The following is a 21,738-nucleotide window of genomic DNA, read 5'->3' as shown; positions in this document are numbered from 1 at the left end:
AGGACTTAGTTTAATCTTATCGGCGTAGGTCTGTCGTCTTACTGCACATACCGACAAACCCTGGCCTGAGGCCCCAGATGCCGGAGTTTAGATCGCAACAGCCGATTCCGGCGGCCTTGTAATTTTGTATCATTTCTCCGATACCACTGTTAAAAGCTTTAATGTCAACATTAATAACACTTACATCACTGTAACCGCTTTTTAACACATTTAGAATGTTCTCCCTACTGTCTGGTATGAGCAGAAAATAAAATTAGGTCATATCTGCGTCCTATCGTACACCGATATCCTCGATTCGATATTTTCGAGGCCGGCCGGTGCCGAGCGGTTATAGGCGCTTCAGTCTGGAACCGCGCGACAGCTGCGTTCGCAGGTTCGAATCCTGCCTCGGGCATGGATGTGTGTGATGTCCTTAGGTTAGTTAGGTTTAAGTAGTTCTAAGTTCTAGGGGACTGATGACCTCAGATGTTAAGACCCATAGTGCTCAGAGCAATTTGAACCATTTTTGATATTTTCGATGGTACCGAAATAAAAGGGATGCAAGTTTCAGGTTCTTCACACTAAGTGCTAGTCATATCCAATCTGGTCAAAGGAATCCGGGCACGTATTAGGGGGTATTAATATAGGATGTGTCCACCCTTCACCTCTGTGACGGCTTCAGTTCTGCTGAGGACACTTTCGATGAGGCGTCTGTGGAGAAATGGCAGCCCATTCCACGACAGGAGCCGAAACGAGAGATGTTGGAGGATGGGGCCTAGAGCGAAGTCAACACTATAACTCATCCCACGGCTGTTCTGTTCACTTCAAGTCGGGACTCTGGGCAGGGAAGTCCATTTCAGGAATGCTACTGTTCACAAATCACTGTCTCACAGATGTAGCTTTATGACAGAGTGTAGTGTCATGTTGATATCATAAATATCCAGAATGAGATTTTGATTCTGCAGCCGAGTGTGCGCAGATGTGAAACTTCTTAGCAGATTAAAATTGTGTGCCGGACCGAGACTCGAACTCAGAACCTTTGCCTTTCGCGGACAAGTACTCTACCGTCTGAGTTACCCAAGCACGACTCACGACCCGTCCTCACAGCTGTATTTCTGCCAGTTCCATTTCCGGGCGGGAAGGCATGCCGTTCCCCGGCACGAACCCGGCCTCGCGGATTACTGCCGAGGTCCAGAGTGCCGGCCAGTCTGTGGATGGTTTTTAAGGCGGTTTTCCAACTGCCTCGGCGAATGCGGGCTGGTTCCTCTTATTCCGCCTCAGATACACTATGTCGACGATTGCTGTGCAAACACATTTTCTACGTAGGCGCACACCATAATTACTCTACCACTCAAACATTGGGGTTATACTCGTCTGGTGTGAGACGTTCCCGGGAGGTTCATGTGGGCCGAACCGCACATTAACCATGGGTTCGGTGTGGGGCGGCGGTGGGGTGAGTGAACTGATGTAGCCTGTTGTGGGGTTGTGTACCACTGCGGGCTACGTCGGGAACGACGCCTCTCCGTCATTTCTAGGTCCACAGTTCCATGCAATACAATACCCGTCTCCTACCTTCCAGACTTCACAGAAGCTATCCTGCGAACCTTGCAGAAGTAGCACTCCTGAAAGAAAGGATATTGCGGAGACATGGCTTAGCCACAGCCTGGAGGATGTTTCCAGAATAAGATTTTCACTCTGCAGCGGAGTGTGCGCTGATACGAAACTTCCTGGCAGATTAAAACTGTGGTGAGGCACTTGCCCGCGAATGGCAAAGGTCTCGAGTTCGAGTCACGGTACGGCACACAGTTTTAATCTGCCAGGAAGCTTCGTATCATAATTATCGTTTGTGAACAGTTCCTCTGTTGCACACAGTACACAGTGCTGTAAAATATGTCCATTTTCTTCCGTATTTAGCGTTTTCTTAAGGGCTATACGGGGACCACACCGTAACCAGCATGCTGAATCACCATCTTCTATGTACGTCACTGTTGGCGCTACACATGGCGGTAGGTAACGTTCTCCAGCTACTCGCCAAACCTAAACCATTCAATCGGTTTGCCAGAGGTACAGCGTCATTCATCACTGCAAATCACTCGTTTCTAATTATCCGCTGTCCAGTGGTGTCCCTCTTTACACCAGCTTCAGCATCGCTTAGCGCTGACTACAGAAATGTGTGCCTCATGAGGAGCTGCTCCATCACTGTACCCCATTCTTCTAGCTGGACTCCTGGTAGCACTTTGGAACTCTCGAGTGCTTCCTTTCGCCGATTTCCCACGATTTTTTACAACCACACTCCGCAATACTCGACGGCCCACCAGTACATGAGCTCTATCTAGTGCTGGTTTCTTCGTGTTTCCATTTACAGACACATCACCAACAGTCGACTTCTGCAGCTTTAGAGGACTCAAATGTCCCCACTGTACTGTTACTCAGCTAACATCCTGTGTTTAGTCCTCGTTCGAAGTCACTGGGCTCTCCTAACTGACCCATTCTGCTGTGACTGCTTCTCTACTGGCAACATAGTGTCATCGCCTCCTTTTAGACCTAAACTCTGGTGACATCTAGCGGATAACTCCGCATTACATACGAGTGTCCTGATACTTTAATGGAATAGCGTATATTAAGCTTCCAAAATAAGAGGTGCTCAATACGTCTGGTTACTATACTACTGACTGATGACCTCAGCACTTGAGTGCCATAGTGCTCAGAGCCATTTGAACTACACTACTGGCCATTAAAATTGCTACACCACGAAGATGACGTGCTACAGACGCGAAATTTAACCGACAGGAAGATGCTATGATATGGAAATGATTAGCTTTTCAGAACATTCACACAAGGTTGGCGCCGGTGGCGGCACCTACAACGTGCTGACACGAGGAAAGTTTCCAACCGATTTCTCATACACAAACAGCAGTTGACCGGCATTGCCTGGTGAAACGTTGTTGTGATGCCTCGTGTAAGGAGGAGAAATGCCTACCATTTTTTATAAAAGTCGGATTGTAGCCTATCGCGATTGCGGTTTATCGTAATGCGACATTGCTGCTCGCGTTGGTCGAGATCCAATGACTGTTAGCAGAATATGGAATCGGTGGGTTCAGGAGGGTAATACGGAACGCCGTGCTGAATGCCAACGGCCTCGTATCACTAGCAGTCGAGATGACAGCCATCTTATCCGCACGACTGTAACGGATCGTGCAGCCACGTCTCGATCCCTGAGTCAAGAGATAGGAACGTTTGCAAGACAACAACCATCTGCACGAACAGCTCGACGACTTTTGCAGCAGCATGGAGTATCAGCTCGGAGACCGTGGCTGCGGGTACCCTTGACGGTGCATCACAGACAGGAGCGCCTGCGATGGTGTACTCAATGACGAACCTGGGTGCACTAATGACAAAACGTCATTTTTTCGGATGACTCCAGGCTCTGGTTACAGCATCATGATGGTCGCATCCGTGTTTGGCGACATCGCAGTGAGCGCACATTAGAAGCGTGTATTCGTCATCGCCATACTGCGTATCACCCGGCCTGATGGTATGGGGTGCCATTGGTTACTCGTGTCGGTCACCTCTTGTTCGCGTTGACAGCACCTTGAACAGTGGACGTTACATTTCAGATGTGTTACGACCCGTGGCTCTACCCTTCATTCGATCCCTACGAAACCCTACATTTCAGCAGGATAATGCACGACCGCATGTTGTAGGTCCTGTACGGGCCTTTCTGGATACAGAAAATGTTCGACTGCTGCCCTGGCCAGCACGTTCTCCAGATCTCTCACCAATTGACAACGTCTGGTCATTGATGGCCGAGCAACTGGCTCGTCACAATACGCCAGTCACTACTCTTGATGAACAGTGGTATCGTGTTGAAGCTGCATGAGCAACTGTACCTGTACACGCCATCCAAGCTCTGTTTGACTCAATGCCCATGCGTATCAAGGCCGTTATTATGGCCAGAGGTGGTTGTTCTGGGTACTGATTTCTCAGGATCTATGCACCCAAATTGCGTGAAAATGTAATCACATGTCAGTTCTAGTATAATATATTTGTCCAATGAAATCCCGTTTATCATTTGCATTTCTTCTTTGTGTAGCAATTTTAATGGCCAGTAGTGTATTTGAGATTCTTTCTTTTCCAGACATAGATATGGACCTTACATGAACGAAATTGAAAGTTGTTAACTTATAGTTGCTACAAAACGTCACTACTGCTCACAGCCAGTTCAGCAACGCCACGGATGACATCCTGTTCGCGGCGATGGACGCTGTAGCGTCCTCTTCGGACCTGCCTTCCGACGCGACTGTGTCATCAGTGATGCTGCCCTGGGCGCGCCAGGCCGGGTTTCCCATCATCACCGTCACCAGGAACTACTCGGACGGCTCTGCTATCGTCACGCAGGTGGGCATTACTTGCAAGTTGCATACGTTTCCACAATGACATAGTAAGAATGACCTTTCCTTGGGCCCACCATATGCACATGCCACAGCTCTTTATTACAGCAAAGTACAATCGTCACACTAAACTTAGTTATCAACGGAAGGAACAGCCAGAAGGCAATAATGTTTGGCAAAAAGGAGTAATTTTTACTGAGTCACATAGACAAACCTAATAAACAGCACTGGTGTACAGTAGCAGTAATGTCGAAATCAATCTACCAGACCAATCGACAAATAACGTTTCGAGGGTTTCGCTCCTCCAGGTATCCTATCCTGTCTTTCCTAAAAAATAAAAGTACATTTTTAATGTAACAAGTTTTTAAATCGGACTAAAACGAATAAAATAAGTTCTCCTACCCCGTACAGATTCCGAGCCACATACAAACAGACCTGAAAATTTGTACTTGTGAATTCTTAGTAGCTCTGAGAACACTTGTAAAATTTATAACGGAAAAGATCCCACGTTTGTCACAGAAATTAAAAACCCACAAGTAAAATTTTTCAAGATTATCTTATCGTTTTTAGTCCGATTTAACAAAGACTGAAATCAAAAATTTATTTTTATTTAAATACTTATTTGGTATCTAATCGCACTACGTCTGCGGCTTTTTTTTTTTTTTTTAATGCTGTACCGGTCCAGAAGTTGGTGAAGGTGTCATGTTTCTGCTGTGGGGCTTTAGCGTAACTGACGGTACCTCGTGACATCCACAGAACCGTTGGCTGGTGCCTGCTGATCCCAACGACGAGACGACGTGGACGGTGCCGGTCACGTACACGTCCAAGTCGGAGGCCGACTTCTCCGCCAGCACGAGACTGTGGCTCACCGACACGACGGCGCGGCTGGACAACGTCGCCGACGCCGCAGCAGACGACTGGGTCATCTTCAACCTCAACGTCGTTGGTAAGGGACCAGCGGCGTCCCAGTCACTGTCATAATAAAAGAATCGCCAGGAAGGACGGGAAAAAATTGGAGACCACCACCGCATACTACGCACATCTTAAAAGTGTGCAAATGAAACAAAAGACCACTACTTTCGCTTCGGTACTAGCCCTATGAGTAAACCGTACTATTTCTGAGCTGGAATACGTGCAAAATCTTGCCTGAAACGAAACATTTAGTTAAGCATCGATTGGCTTCATGAATTTCGGAAGCAGTTTAGTGCAAATCTGAGCGAGAGTGTACTGTGGCTGTGAGGAATGAAACGTTCGTTGTGCTGCAAATAGTTGAAGAAAATTTACTAGAAAAATCTTGAAAGTGCACCTTTGTGTATTACTGCTCTGTATAAATCAGATTGAAACATTAGCTACATTTCTTAACATGCTAACAAACTCCCTCTGCTTAAAAATTCAGCCGCCTGAGACTCCGGCTAGCTCGATAAAATATCCAGAAGTTCTCTTCGGAATCAGTGTTGGAAGCAAAGCCTCTAATTCGTGTGTATAACTATTTAAGTAACTTGAGCCTAACTCTGGGCTGCAGGGAAAATAGAATAGTCCCATTTGAAATAGTGCAACAGTTCTTAAGTAAGCCAGACAAACTGTTTTCTGCGTGTGACCTGTACACAGGAGACTGCGTCGTCTGTTTTGCATCTCTAGTCTTTTTGTTACTACCTCGCACTGCCACGCATCACGTATTCTACATCTATATAGACATTCCGTAAAACACGGTTTGGTGCGTGGTGAAGGGTACCTTGTACAGCTAATAGTCATTTCCTTTCCCGTTCCGCTCGCAGATAGAGCGAGCGAAGAATAACTGTCTCCACCTCCATACGAGCTCTGATTTCTCTTATCTGATCGACGTGATCCTTAGGTGAAACGTTCGTTGGCAGCATTACTGTCATTCTACAGTAAGCTTCAAATGCAGTTCCCTTAATTTTCTCAATAGTTTTTCACGAAAGAGCGTCGTCTTCCCTCCGAGGATTCCCATTTGAGTTCACGAAGCTTGTCTGTACCACTTGCATGTTGATCCAGCCTACCGGCAACAAATCTTAGTGGCTTTGATGTCTTCTTTTAAGCTGACGTAGTGGAGATTCCAAGCACTCGAGGAGTACTCCAGATCGTCAAACGGCACACTGCCAATGCTGTATTCGACCGTACGATTTCATAAGAAAAACACACTCCGCGAAGTCTGTGGAAAGTTGTTCTACAGGTAGGATATCGTGAAATGCCGATTTTCACGAATTTTTCCGACAGGTTTATGTAGCTTTTTGTTAACGACTGCACAAGGATGGCAAGTTAATCATCGACATGAATGTTTGTCCTTTTACTCATAAACAAAAGACCCCCATTCCTACAACGCCATCAGGCAGCATTCAATCGCGAGGTGCGACGTATGTTTCGACTCATCCGTAAATATTTTCAGTAATATCAAATAACGTGAGTATTATGTAAAATTTGATTTTTGCAGAGAGGCTTGCAGGTGAACAGCGTCTGGTGCCAAGTTTTGCAACTGACTTAAACATAAATAAATGTAATGCAATACACTAAGTACACGGAAAGATGCGATATACACCGAAGAGCCAAAGAAACTGGTGCACGTGCCTACCAGCGTGTAGGGCCCCCGCGAGCACCCAGAAGTGCCGCAACACGAGATGGCATGGAGTTGACTAATGTCTGAAGTAGTACTGGAGGGAACAGACACCATCAATCATTCAGGGTTGTCCATAAATCCGTAAGAGTAAGAAGGGTTGGAGATCTCTACTGAACAACACGTTGGAAGGCTTCCCAGATATGCTCAATAACGTTCATGTCTGAGGGGTTTGGTGGTGGCCAGCAGAAGTGTTTAAACTCAGAAGAGGGTTCCTGGAGCCACCACTCTTTAGCAGTTCTGGACGTATGGGGTGTCGCATTGTCCTGCTGGAATTGCCCAAGTCCGTCGGAATGCACAATGGACATAAATGGACGCAGGTGATCAGACAGGATGCTTACGTACGTGTCACCTGTCAGAGTCGTATCTAGATATATCAGGGGTCACATATCACTCCAATTGCACACGCCCCACACCAGTAAGAAGCCTTCACCAGCTTGAACAGTCCCCTGCTGACTTGCGGGGTCTACGGATTCATCAGGTTTTCTCTTTACCCGTACACGTCCATCCGCTCGAAACAATTTGGAAGGACACTCGGCCGGCTAGGCAGCATGCTTCTAGTCATCAACAGTCCTATGTCGGTGTTGACTGGCCTAGGTGAGGCGTAAAGCTTTGTGTCGTGCAGTCATCAAGGGTAAACGAGTGGGCTTTCGGCTCCTAAAGCCCATATCGACGATGTTTTGTTGACTGGGTTTGCACGCTGACATTTGTAGATAGCCCAGCATTGAAATCTGCAGCAATGTGCGGAAGGATTGCACTTCTGTGACGTTGAACGATTCTCTTCAGTCGTCGTTGGTCCCGATCTTTTTCCGGCCGCAGCGCTGTCGGAGATTTGATGTTTTGCTTGATTCCTGACATTCACGTTATACTCATGAAATGGTCGTGCGGAAAAATCCCCACTTCTTCGAAACCTCGTAGATGCTGTGTCCCATCGCTCGTGCGCCGACTATAGCACAACGTTCAAACTCACTTAAATCTTAGTTCAAATGGCTCTGAGCACTGTGGGACTTAACATCTGAGGTCATCTGTCCCCTAGAACTTAGAACTACGTAAACCTAACTAACCTAAGGACATTACGCACATCCATGCTCGAGGCAGAATTCGAACCTGCGACGGTAGCGGTCGCGCGGTTCCGGACTGAAGTGCCTAGAACCGCTCGGCCACTCCGGTCGGCCACTTAAATCTTGATAACCTACCTTTGTACAGCTGTAAGCGACTAAAAACTGCACCAGAGACTTGTTGCGTTATACAGGCGTTGCCCACCACAACACCGTATTCTGCCTGTTTACATATCTCTGTATTTGAATACGCATGCCGACACCAGTTTCTTTTGCGCTTCAGTGTTACTTGACTATGCGACCTGCGATCAGTCTCTGGAAACAGTAACGGTCTTGTGATTCCAGGTTCAGACTTATTCGAAGAATCCCAAGGAAGTGTAATTTATGCACCAAAGAGGTTGCTTGCAAAAGCTTTGTCCGTCCAATTCTTGATCGAGCTGAGACTATTACCAAGTTATATTAACGGAGGAGATAGAAAATATTCAAAGAAAAGCTGCATGATTCGCCATGAATTTGAGTAGTCAATGTCGCAGTGTCACAGAAATTATGACCAACCTGCAATAGCATGCATTACAATAAGTATGTTATCCATCACTGAGACACTACAAAAATACCGCGAGCCACGTTCCAAAACGATTCAAGAAGCGTATACATCTCACGTAATGACCATGATGCTATAATTAGGTAAATTAGGGCTTATGCAGGAAAATATTTCTCCTCTTCTTTCTGTCTCATCGTCATGAACAATAGAAATAACTTTTTCCGAGTAGACACTGATACAGTCGTCAGTTAGTTAGGTCGTTACTGCTTTCAAAGTCATATTCACGATAAATAACATCATGTGGAATGTGTCAGGAGAACTCTTTCAAAAGTGAATAAATGATGTGTGAGATTGGGATTAATATTCCCAGTTGCTTATGTAGACGTGTGTGAAGCCCACACATAATTCTATCTGCTCTCTTTTATAAATGGATAATTTTTATGTAAATGATGTGTTAGCCCAGAAAATTATCTCGCAAGACATCAGTGAACGAAAATATGCAAAACACAGGGTGACTCAGAAAGGGCTTTAAATATTTGGAATGCTGCATACATTTATTGAGATAACTTTCAGCATCTGTAGATGTAACATTTTGTTGAGAACAACCTCAAGTTTGATTCGTGTAGTTCAGGAGCGCCAGCATAGTGCACGGTTATAACATCTGCTTTCACTGGTGCGTAGCACGCTCGCTGTGCGTTTTGGTTTCATGGAACGAACTTTGCAACAACTGTTCGGCGTAAATTCCGCATCGAATACCGCAGAAGAACTTTGTTCAAACAGGTTGTTTACTGCAACGTGATAACTCACCAGGTCGTCCTCATATGGATGATTATGTCGAGCAGGTACATGGCGACAGGTTATGGCGACAGGTACATTGTTGTCTTAACAATGCAGTACCAATTATTATGTCACTTCTTTGTTGCTCGTTTCTGTCGGCTTTGTTACCAAGGGGGGACGTTGATGAAAAACACACACTATTTCAAAAATGCACCAAATCCACAGTTTTGGAAATATGGCAATGAAATTTTGTACCACGCTTTACATGAAAGTAACACATTTACATATAAAATCCTTTGGTTATATATATTCAACTTTTTTATGAAATTTGAAGTTTTATTTTCAAAAAATAATGTATGTTCCCTTTTCTCAGAAAGTATTCAAGAGATTTCTACAAAAATTTCTCTGTTTCATCTCTTTATATGTTGTAAGCTTCTCTCTTGAGATTTTTGGAATAGGTGAAATAGGAGACTTTTCAAAATTTTTAAACTGGAATTCCACAGGTACAATTTTAAATTCATGCAACATTCCAAGCACTTTGCTCCATACCTCAGCCTGCAATCAGAATTTCTAAATTTGCTCTTGAGACAACGTTTATTAGGTTTACCAAAATGTGTGTACAAAATTTCATAATTCTAGCATTCACAGAACCTGAGGAAAAGATAGATAAACTTAAAAGCAAACTTTTCAGCAAACGCAATTTAAAGTTCAACCTAACTTTTTTCCTTATGTCACTTCTTCATAAGGCACCACATTTGTACTCTGGGTTGACTTTCCCTTCAAGGCTTCGCTTCTGTTTTCTTGTTGTCTGTCTTCTTTCCTTTACCAGGTCTTCAACTGACTTTTCAGCTGCAGAGACGCGCTGTAAATCTATCTTTCTCAGGATATCTTGAGTAAAATTTCCTTTATTAAAGTCCATTCTTTCTAATAGCTTCATCCTTCTGATGTTCCCATCATTAAATACAATAACTGCATCATAAGTTGCAATTGTGACAAACAGGGTAGATGCAAATGTGTTTTTAGGAGATCGTTTCCATATGAGTGAATTTAGAGACTCATTTGGATTTTGGGTTTTGCTATGAACACACGTTTTGAGAAGTGCAGCATCGGCCAGAAACCTGTAAGTGCGCTTGACAAGATCCAGGATACAATTTGGAAGCCTCTCCTTGTGAATGTAGGGGTTGCTATCCCTCTGAGCTTGGCGTGGCAGGGAGGCCACATCACACTTTTAATTAATTTTCAGGCACTTCAGATGCGATTTCAACATTTAAACTCTGGGAACTTATTGTCCATGAGGTGTACTAACAAATAAAAAATAAATCGAAGCTTGACGTTTTTGGTCAATTTCATCAACGTTCCCTCTTAAAGTAGCACTGGTCTCTTTTCCCATATTCTACAATAAGGCAATATTTCAAACCAGTGCCAATATTACGAATAAAAATTACTCCTTTACTAACAAAGGTTTATTTAAAAAGAAAAATTTTAGCTCTGGTTCTATGGATAATTGATATTTCGGTGTTTTTACTCGATTATTAGTAAAAAATTTAAAAAGACACCTGTTATAACCGAGACCAAACAAATACTAGTTACTCAGAATTAAAATACCGGTATCAGTCTTAAGCGGTTGGTTTTTCCCATCCCTAGTTTACAGCACTTTTCTAGGAAAACATTATTGCTAGTGCGCCGCTGCAATGGAAGATTAGTGCTACCATCTGCTGAGGGCTCTCACAAACTTTACGGTATCAGATGTGGGAACGTCTCAACGTGAAGAACATACTTGTAATTTTGTGCAATGTGAGTAAATTTTGTTACTCAACTATACGAAGCTTCTAGGGAGAATATCATTTAGAAATAATAGAATAGATAAATATCTTTTCGTTTACAAGAGATTATTCTAGTTTACATGGTACATTTGTATAATTTGGCCTAAAAATTAATACTGTAGTTTCGAAACTAATTCAGATATGGCGATGGGACACGTTTACGCTGTGCATTGGGACACATTCACGCATTATTTGCATTGCCGTCTTAACTGATACCTTAGTCAAAGAAACTTTAAAACATCAGTTGGAGAATCATTCTAAGAAAATGGGACACAGGACGATAAAAAGTGAAGCTATTTGAGCTAATGAATCTGAAGTAGAAAGAATTAATTCTGAAAGTGCAAGATTGGTTGGATGATTTGGGGGTGGGGACCAAACAGCGAGGTCGTCAGTACCGTCCTTTTCAAAGCAACCATCCCGGAATTTGCGTGAATCGGTTTAGGGAAATCACGGAAAATCTAAATCGGTTGATCGGACGCAGATTTGAATCGTCGTCCTCCCGGTTGCGAGTCCAGTGTGCTAATCACTGCACCACGTCGTAAGAGCAAGGGCTGATAAGGACAAATAATTGCTAAAAACAAGTGTGAGAAAATGTGTGGACGGGCCTAGTTCTGATATCATTAGTGTTCTACCCAAAGGCAGGTTTTGACTGTGTAACTCTCCATGCTCTCCTGTCTTCTGCCATCCTCTTCAGCTCCGCGTAATTGCCGTTCCCCTTAACGTCCTCTATCGTCTTGTACACTATGTGATCAAAAGTATCCGGACACCCCCAAAAACATACGTTTTTCATATTTGGTGCATTGTGCTGCCACCTGCTGCCAGGTACTCCATATCAGCGACCTCAGTAGGCATTAGACATCGTGAGAGAGCAGAATGGGGCCCTCCGCGGAACTCGCGGACTTCGAACATGGGCAGGTGTTGGGTGTCACTTGTGTCATACGCCTGAACGCGAGATTTCCACACTCCTAAACATCCCTAGGTCCACTGTTTCCGATGTGATAGTGAAGTGGAAACGTGAAGGGACTTACAGCGCAAAAGCGTACAGGCCGACCTCGTCTGACCACTGACAGAGACCACCGACTGTTGAAGAGGGTCGTAATGTGTAGTAAGCAGACATCTATCCAGACCATCGCATAAGAATTCCAGACTGCATTAGAATCCACTGCAAGTACTACGACAGTTAAGCGGGAGGTGAGAAAACTTGGATTTTATGGTCGAGTGACTGCATGCCGGTAAATGCCAAATGACTCCTGGCTTGGTGTAAGGGGCGTAAACTTTAGACGATTGAACAGTGGAAAAACGTTGTGAGGAGTGACGAATCATGGTACACAATACGGCGATCGGATGGCAGGATTTGGGTATGGCGAATGCCTGGTGAACGTCATCTGCCAGCATGTGTAGTGCCAACAGTACAATTCGGAGGGGGTGGAGTTATAATGTGGTCGTGTTTTTCGTGGAGGGAGCTTGCATCCCTTTTTGTTACGCGTGGCACTATCGCAGTGTAGGAATACATTGATGTTTTAAGCACCTGCTTGCTTCCCACAGTTGAAGAGCAATTAGGGGACGGCGATTGCATCTTTCAACGTGATCGAGCACCTGTTCATAATGCACGGCCTGTGGCGGAGTGGCTACACGACAATAACGTCCCTGTAATGGACTGGCCTGCACAGAGTCCTGTGCTGAATCCTATAGAACACCTTTGGGGTGTTTTGGAACGCAGACTTCGTGCTTAGCCTCACCGACCGACATCAATACCTCTCCTCAGTGCAGAACTCCGTGGAGAATGGGTTACCACTCCCCAAGAAACCATCCAGCACCTGATTGAACGTATGCCTGCGAGAGTGGAAGCTGTCATCAAGGCTTAGGGTGGACCAACACCATATTGAATTCCAGCATCACCGATGGAGGGCGCCACGAACTTGTAAGCCATTTTCAGCCAAGTATCCGGACACGTTTGATCACATAGTGTATCCCCTCCTTCCTCTCATCTTACGTGTCAATGAATGCATCATTCAGTTCTTTTTCCTTGCTCTTATAACTTGCAGCAGTCTAGTGGAAAGGATGGAAATTGCCTTTGAATTTCCTGCCTGAAACGGTAGAACCAAACAAAAAGAAATCAAGAATGGGCTGAGTGCTGTAGATACACTCCTGGAAATTGAAATAAGAACACCGTGAATTCATTGCCCCAGGAAGGGGAAACTTTATTGACACATTCCTGGGGTCAGATACATCACATGATCGCACTGACAGAACCACAGGCACATAGACATAGGCAACAGAGCATGCACAATGTCGGCACTAGTACAGTGTATATCCACCTTTCGCAGCAATGCAGGCTGCTATTCTCCCATGGAGACGATCGTAGAACGGCTTGCCATGCCATTTCCACCTGGCGCCTCAGTTAGACCAGCGTTCGTGCTGGACGTGCAGACCGCGTGAGACGACGCTTCATCCAGTCCCAAACAAGCTCAATGGGGGACAGATCCGGAGATCTTGCTTACACCTTCTAGAGCACGTTGGGTGGCACGGGATACAGGCGGACATGCATTGCCCTGTTGGAACAGCAAGTTCCCTTGCCGGTCTAGGAATGGTAGAACGATGGGTTCGATGACGGTTTGGATGTACCATGCACTATTCAGTGTCCCCTCGACGATCACCAGAGGTGTACGGCCAGTGTAGGAGATCGCTCCCCACACCATGATGCCGGGTGTTGGCCCTGTGTGCCTCGGTCGTATGCAGTCCTGATTGTGGCGCTCACCTGCACGGCGCCAAACACGCATACGACCATCATTGGCACCAAGGCAGAAGCGACTCTCATCGCTGAAGACGACACGTCTCCATTCGTCCCTCCATTCACGCCTGTTGCGACACCACTGGAGGCAGGGTGCACGATGTTGGGGCGTGAGCGGAAGACGGCCTAACGGTGTGCGGGACCGTAGCCCAGCTTCATGGAGACGGTTGCGAATGGTCCTCGCCGATACCCCAGGAGCAAGTGTCCCTAATTTGCTGGGAAGTGGCGGTGCGGTCCCCTACGGCACTGCGTAGGATCCTACGGTCTTGGCGTGCATCCGTGCGTCGCTGCGGTCCGGTCCCAGGTGGACAGGCACGTGCACCTTCCGCCGACCACTGGCGACAACATCGATGTACTGTGGAGACCTCACTCCCCACGTGTTGAGCAATTCGGCGGTACGTCCACCCGGCCTCCCGCATGCCCACTATACGCCCTCGCTCAAAGTCCGTCAACTGCACATACTGTTCACGTCCACGCTGTCGCGGCATGCTGCCAGTGTTAAAGACTGCGATGGAGCTCCGTATGCCATGGCAAAATGGCTGACACTGACGGCGGCGGTGCACAAATGCTGCGCAGCTAGCGCCATTCGACGGCCAACACCGCGGTTCCTGGTGTGTCCGCTGTGCCGTGCGTGTGATCATTGCTTGTACAGCCCTCTCGCAGTGTCCAGAGCAAGTATGGTGGGTCTGACACACCGGTGTCAATGTGTTCTTTTTTCCGTTTCCAGGAGTGTATAAGAGATTGGCGCACGACGATTATAACACGTGTAACACGTTATTTTTTGTGTGCATAAGTCGCAACTTGGAGAGTGATAATGAATAGGCCTTTAATTATCATTCAGATTATTATGTAGACCGTATTATGCTAACTTGTGGAAGTTCGCCAAAGAATTTGTTTACTGACACTAAAATGGTTGTGTTTCGCCATACTCTGAGGTGGTAGAGTCATGTGATAGCTCCTAATATCGTGTCGACCCTCCTTTTGCATTACGTAGTGCAGCAACTCGACGTGTTATGGACTCAACAAGTAGCTGGCAGTCTCCTCCAGAAATACTGAGGCATGATGCCTCTAAGCCGTCCGTAATTGGAAAGGTGTTGCCGGCACAGTGTTTTGTGCACAAACTGACTTCTCCATTATGTCCCACAAATGTTCGATGGAATTCATGTCGGACGATCTGGGTAGTGAAATCATTCGCTCGATCTGTCCAGAATGTTCTTTAAACCAGTGGCGAAAGACTGTGGCTTGGTGACACGGCGCATTTTCGTTCATAAAAACTCCATCTTTATTTAAGAACAGGAAGTCCACAAATGGCTGGAAATAGTCCTCAGATAGCCGAAAAAAACCATTTCCAGTCAGTGCTTGGTTCACTTGGATAACAGGACCCAGTCCATTTCATGTAAACACAGTCCACACCATTATGGAGCCGTGATTTGTTGAAAACGTGGATCCATGGCTTCGTGGAGTCTGCAACACGCTTGTGTCCAACCATCAGCTCTTACCACCTGAAATCGGGGCTCATCTGACCAAGCTACGGTTTTCCTGCCGTATCAGGTCCAACCAATATGCTCACAAACCCAGGAGAGGCGCAGCAGGTGATGTGCTGTTAGCAAGGCCAATCGCGTCTGTTTTATGACACAATAGTCCAATACCGCCATATATCGCCGCACTGTCCTAACAGATGAGTTCGTCGTACGTTCCACATTGATTTCTGCGGCTATTTCACGTAGTGTTACTTGTCTGTTAGCACTGAGAACTCTGCTCAAACGCCGCTGCTCCCGGTCGTTAAGCGAAGATCATCGGACAGTGCATTGTCCATAGTGAAAGGTAACCCCAGAAATTTGGTATTTTCGGCACACTCTTGTCACTATGGATCTAGGAATACTAAATTCCCTAACGCTATCCGAAATGTGATGTCTCATGTTGAAACGTCCCCTTAGAACAATTTATACAGGACTGTGCTTAAACTGACACACAATATTTTTAGCACAACGCAATCTGAATTCCAAAAATCCCTACGAAAGAATGGCCCTGACTAGCATTAACCTATACGTTTCACAAATCACTTACCTCACAAAAATCTCGGTTACTCGAACTACTGCAATACAGCGAGCGCCACTACTGCCAGCTAAATAAAAGATTCAAACTACTGAAGGCACTAACTACTGATAGGCATAGTTAGCAAATGAAAGATTTTAATAGAGAACAAACAATGTATTTACCTCACTAGTCATAATATATATATAGCAGTTCATTACACCAATTCTTACAAATTTCAAAACTCCGCCATCTCTCTCCCCACGTCCACCACTGCTGGCGGCTCACCTCCAACTGCGCAACGCTATACGCTGTTAGCATCCAGCTGCCGCTGCCCAACACTACAATGGCGAGTATTACAACAATGCCAACCAGCCACAGACTACACACGGCACAGCCAGTGATTTTCATACAGAGCGCTACGTGGCGGCGGCGTTACCAATAAAAAAACCTAAATAGCCTACTTACATAGCCCCCACGCTCCCCACAAAAAAATTTACAAATTGTTTTGGTCAGTGGCCAATAGAGATTTGAAAATTTTTTTCATAATTACAATAACAAAGAAATGAAATGCACACACTTATCGATACAATGTTGGTCAAAAGCTAACATTTTCTCACAGTCCATAAAGACAGTCCTGATCATTCATCAAAGTAAAATTGCAGTGTTTTTCTCAAAGTCTGAGTAGTAAAAGAAAATGCACACGGAAGTAGTGGATTTCCATGCAGTCTTGAAGAAGTAGTGTTGTCCTTCCAACGGAAAGACACTGCTGACTCTTGACATGCAGACAGGTAATGGACCACAACAGAGCAAACCCACAGCAGAGTCAGTCGAAGTTTTGAAGAATATTGGTACGTAGGTCATCTCACAGCAGACCCACTGTAGTCCTGGTAGAGATTACGGTATTGGTGGGCCATCAGAGATGCAGACCGACTGTAGACCTTGTAGAAATAATGGTATTGGTGGGTCATCAAAGGTGTAGACCCACTGTAGTCCTTGTAGAGATGGCCAGCAGCCATCTGGTTGACTGCGCAGGCACACAATCACCATTGAAGAGTCTTGCGAATAATATAGCAAGTCCATAACCACCACTTGTGCACTCACAAATTGTTTTTTTTTTTTTTGAAATGTCCTTAGAACCAGCAATTCTGTTATCCAGTCCCTTGCTGAATTATTAACACACGTGCAAACACTATCAGTCCCTACTTCTCACATATTATCCATCTACTATGACCAACAGAAACGTGTGCAGTGGAATGTAATTTACAAGTTACTTAATTTGATGAACTGGTGTCAATTACAATTTTATAACATGAAAATACAATAACAAAGGTACAAAATACATCTTTAAATAACATAACAATACAGAGAACATTTGCAGTAGTACAGGCTTTACAAAAGAATCGAAATAACAAATTCATAGGTGTTGCAAAAATTATGACATAAGTACATATATAAAAGATCAGAATAATTATTGAAACATCAACTTCACACATTAGCATTAAAATAAAAGAGAATAAATAATGTCTAAACATCAGAAAAATTCTACAATGTAAATATTATTAGCTAAACACATAAAGACAGGAAGAACACAAATATACAAGAGTACACAAACACATAGCGGAATAATAGAAAGGGAAAGGACAGGGTTTGTTTTACTGCAGTATCTTGCAAACAAAACTTTCTTTACTTCTTGGAGATCTCCATTCGTTCTTCATTATTTCCAAAAAGTCCTATCTGTACATGCTTTCTGTACTTTTCTCATATAACCTCTCAGTGCATTTCTTCAAATTCATCGCAACTCATTCTCTTATATAGGCTACGCCCTCTTAAGCTAACTTAAATCTACTGAGCTCAGATGATTAACTAAGGGAGGAGGCAATGCAGCAGCACAAAACAATTTACACAAACAGCAATGTTAAAAAATGGAAATTGGCAAAAAAAGGCAGCAATATTACAACTAATATAAGGCAATGCGCAGCAAACAAGTAAAATAAATCAGTAATCTATGTAAGTAGGCTGTTTAGGTTTTTTTATTGGTAACGCCGCCGCCACATAGCGCTCTGTATGAAAATCACTGGCTGTGCCTTGTGTAGTCTGTGGCTGGTTGGCATTGTTGTAATACTCGCCATTGTAGTGTTGGGCAGCGGCAGCTGGATGCTAACAGCGTGTAGCGTTGCGCAGTTGGAGGTGAGCCGCCAGTTCTGCTGCAATTCAGGTCTGTCGTTACGATCATATCGTGTGTCGTCACGTCGGTGGATTCCATAGTTTCTTTCTTGTCGGTCACGTGGTGGAGAATTTCTCCCTGAATCGTAACTGCGCGCTGGACCGTTGCGTCTTAAGTTATTCCGTCTCCCTTGATAATAATTATTTTGGTTTCCATATTGTCTGTTTCTCTGATTGTCTCTGTGATAGTCATTACCGCGGAGAGGTGATCTTTCCCTGTAATAATTACTACTCTGCCAACGGTTGTCATACGGGTGGTGTCCGTTTTGGTCACGATTTACGTTGTACGAATAGCCTTGTCGTGTATTATTTCTGTCATCGCGGAATTGTGACAGATGTGACCTGTTTTCGCGTTCCGCGATTGTCAGTGTCAATTTCCAGTTCTTGTAACAGTCCCTGAAAAGCTTCAATGTCGTCTTTGCATCGTCCTGCTAAAATAATCTGTCGTAAATGTTCAGGTAATTTGATTAAGCAAATGCGGATGAGTTCTGAGGGGCTGTATGGGTTTGAAAGATACTGATTCTTATGTAACATGTCTTCAAAATATTTGACAAGACTGGAAAATTCAGATTGTTCGAAATGTTTCATCATTATGATTCTATGTTTTACTCGGTCTTGTGTGGCTTGGGACCAATATGCTGAGAGGAAGGCATGGTAAAATTCTCCTTCACTGTGGCAATCGTGAATGACCGATCGCATTCTTACAGCTGGTTCATTCTCTAAATAGCCACACATAAATTCTAATCTGTGCTCTAGTGACCAGTTGGGAGGAAAACAATGAGAGAATTGATGGAGCCACGCTTGTGGATGAATGTCGTTGGCAGAATTCTTAAATGTTTTGAATTTACGTGTAGTAATGAACAGCTTATAGTCAAAATCATCGTGTCGCCGGGTCGCATATCGGTCATTGTTACGTCGTTTCGGCGGTTCCATCTCAAAATTCGGTGTACTTTGCCAATTACTTTCATGATTTCCGAAATGCCCTGTGTTATTATTTTGTGGTTGTTCTGTATTGCTATGTCCCTCTTCCCATACTGGGGCGCGAGTGTCCTCTGAAATATGTATTTCTTGTATTACTTGAGCCAACTGATCTTGTACTTCCCGCATTTCTCTTTTGTACTGTGTGTTGATTTGATTTTGATTCTGTTTGAATTTCCTAATTTGTTCATACTCTTCAGTGTCAGTGAAGGCTACAGGTTTTGTGTCATTCAGATCATCATCTACCTTCGTAGATAAGTTAGTGAACTGATCTGAAAGTTCGGCTACTTTATCCGACAGTGAAATTATTTCCTCTGTGTGTCTTTCTGAACCAATTTTCAGAGTATCTACTGTGTCCTTTAAGTTCGCTTGAGTTTTTGCAAGTTGCGTAACCGAATCGGTAGATGCAACTGAGTCAATTTTAGCTTGCAAGGTCTCATGATTTTCATGAACAATAGTTTGCGGTTCTTTTATGGTTGCTTCGTGATTCTGTAATGCATTTTCATGCCGCGAAAAAATAGGTTGGAAATGCTCACAAATTTGTGTTTTTACGTCATTACAGACTTTTTGACATTTCGATTCAATGTTATGTAATTCATTAGTTAAATCTTCACGTGTTTGTTCAAGCGTGGTGTCTAACTTTTGAAGCTTTTGTTCCATTGTGTCTAACTTTTGAAGCTTTTGCTGTGTTTGTCTCTGATTTTGTTCCATTGTGTCTAACTTTTGAAGATTTTGTTCCATTGTGTCTAACTTTTGAAGCTTTTGTCCCATTTGTTGCATTAATTGTAATAACAATGCACTGGTGTCTGTAACATGTTCCTTAGTGCTATTCGGCAATGCATTTGAACCGGCAATATTCGCAGTTTGAAAAACAGAAAGTGTGTTGACTTATTTGAGAAAACGGTGAGGACGCTGAATCTGAATCTACAGTATTTGCAAGATTGTGTCTTGTCATTTCGGAATCCTGAGGCGAGCTGTTGCCGACCGATCGATCGATAATGCTTCCCTGTTCACTAATTGTTTCACTGCCTACACCATTATTTGCAACTCGCTCCATTTCCCTATGCGCTATTACCAAATTACTACTTTGAACATTAGTGAATTCATTACATGGTGACGTTAACACACTGCTTTCGTCTTCACTGTCATTTCTCAGTTTACTTTGGAGCCTAGTGTTACGTTTTTCACACGCCATTATTGTCACAATTTTTCATACGACAACACAGAAAAACACAATTTGAAGAACAAAAATAAGAGAACACATTAACATAGCACTGAAAATAATATCTAGTTAATTGCAAGCGCAGCTGCGAAATACTTGGTGCAAATCTACATGCATGCCACAACTGTTGTACTGTACAAAAATGAAAGACTACAACTACAAAGGAAATTCTCTCTATGATTACGCGCTAGCAATAAACAAAGGCTACACTAACTACACAAACTACAAGAAAAAATCAGAAGATTCCAGTGAGGTATCCTCGGCTAAGGGTCGACATATGAAACGTCCCCTTAGAACAATTTATACAAGACTGTGCTTAAACTGACACACAATATTTTTAGCACAACGCAATCTGAATTCCAAAAATCCCTACGAAAGAATGGCCCTGACTAGCATTAACCTATACGTTTCACAAATCACTTACCTCACAAAAATCTCGGTTACTCGAACTACTGCAATACAGCGAGCGCCACTACTGCCAGCTAAATAAAAGATTCAAACTACTGAAGGCACTAACTACTGATAGGCATAGTTAGCAAATGAAAGATTTTAATAGAGAACAAACAATGTATTTACCTCACTAGTCATAATATATATATAGCAGTTCATGACACCAATTCTTACAAATTTCAAAACTCCGCCATCTCTCTCCCCACGTCCACCACTGCTGGCGGCTCACCTCCAACTGCGCAACGCTACACGCTGTTAGCAGCATCCAGCTGCCGCTGCGCAACATTACAATGGCGAGTATTACAACAATGCCAACCAGCCACAGACTACACACGGCACAGCCAGTGATTTTCATACAGAGCGCTACGTGGCGGCGGCGTTACCAATAAAAAAACCTAAACAGCCTACTTACAATGTGTCTAACTCCAGCCACCATTCCGCTCGTGTGGCCATAATCACGTCGGAGACCTTTTCGTATGAGTCATCTGAGTACAAATGACGGCTCCGCCAATGTTCCCGTTAATACAGCCATCTGCATATGAACATATCGCTATCCCATGACTGCCGGCCGGGGTGGCCGAGCGGTTCTAGGCGCTACAGTCTGGAACCGCGCGACGACATCGCGCGGCAGGTTCGAATCCTGCCTCGGACATCGATGTGTGTGATGTTCTTAGGTTAGTTAGGTTTAAATAGTTCTAAGTTCTATGGGACTGATGACCTTAGAAGTTAAGTCCCATGGTGCTCAGAGCCATTCGAACCATTATGCCATTTGAACCATTATGCCATTTGAACCATTATGCCATTTGAACACTTATGCCTTAACTTTTGTCGCCTCAGTG

At 44.3% G+C, this 21,738-nt stretch overlaps 1 protein-coding gene across 1 annotated transcript in view; it reads left to right on the top strand.

The window, feature by feature from the left end:
• The window catches only part of LOC126356120 (aminopeptidase N-like), a 238,540-nt gene that overhangs the window by 121,765 nt on the left and 95,037 nt on the right, over positions 1–21,738 (top strand). Inside the window, exons 10-11 of the mRNA XM_050006821.1 lie at positions 4,197–4,377; positions 5,127–5,316. Coding sequence (XP_049862778.1) covers positions 4,197–4,377; positions 5,127–5,316 — 371 coding nt within the window. The remainder of the gene's footprint in view (positions 1–4,196; positions 4,378–5,126; positions 5,317–21,738) is intronic.

Source organism: Schistocerca gregaria, chromosome 3, assembly GCF_023897955.1.
Source record: "Schistocerca gregaria isolate iqSchGreg1 chromosome 3, iqSchGreg1.2, whole genome shotgun sequence".
NCBI classification, from domain to species: Eukaryota; Metazoa; Arthropoda; class Insecta; order Orthoptera; family Acrididae; genus Schistocerca; species Schistocerca gregaria.
Note: the sequence above shows the minus strand (reverse complement) of the source record. Positions and strands in the feature narration are given on the sequence as shown.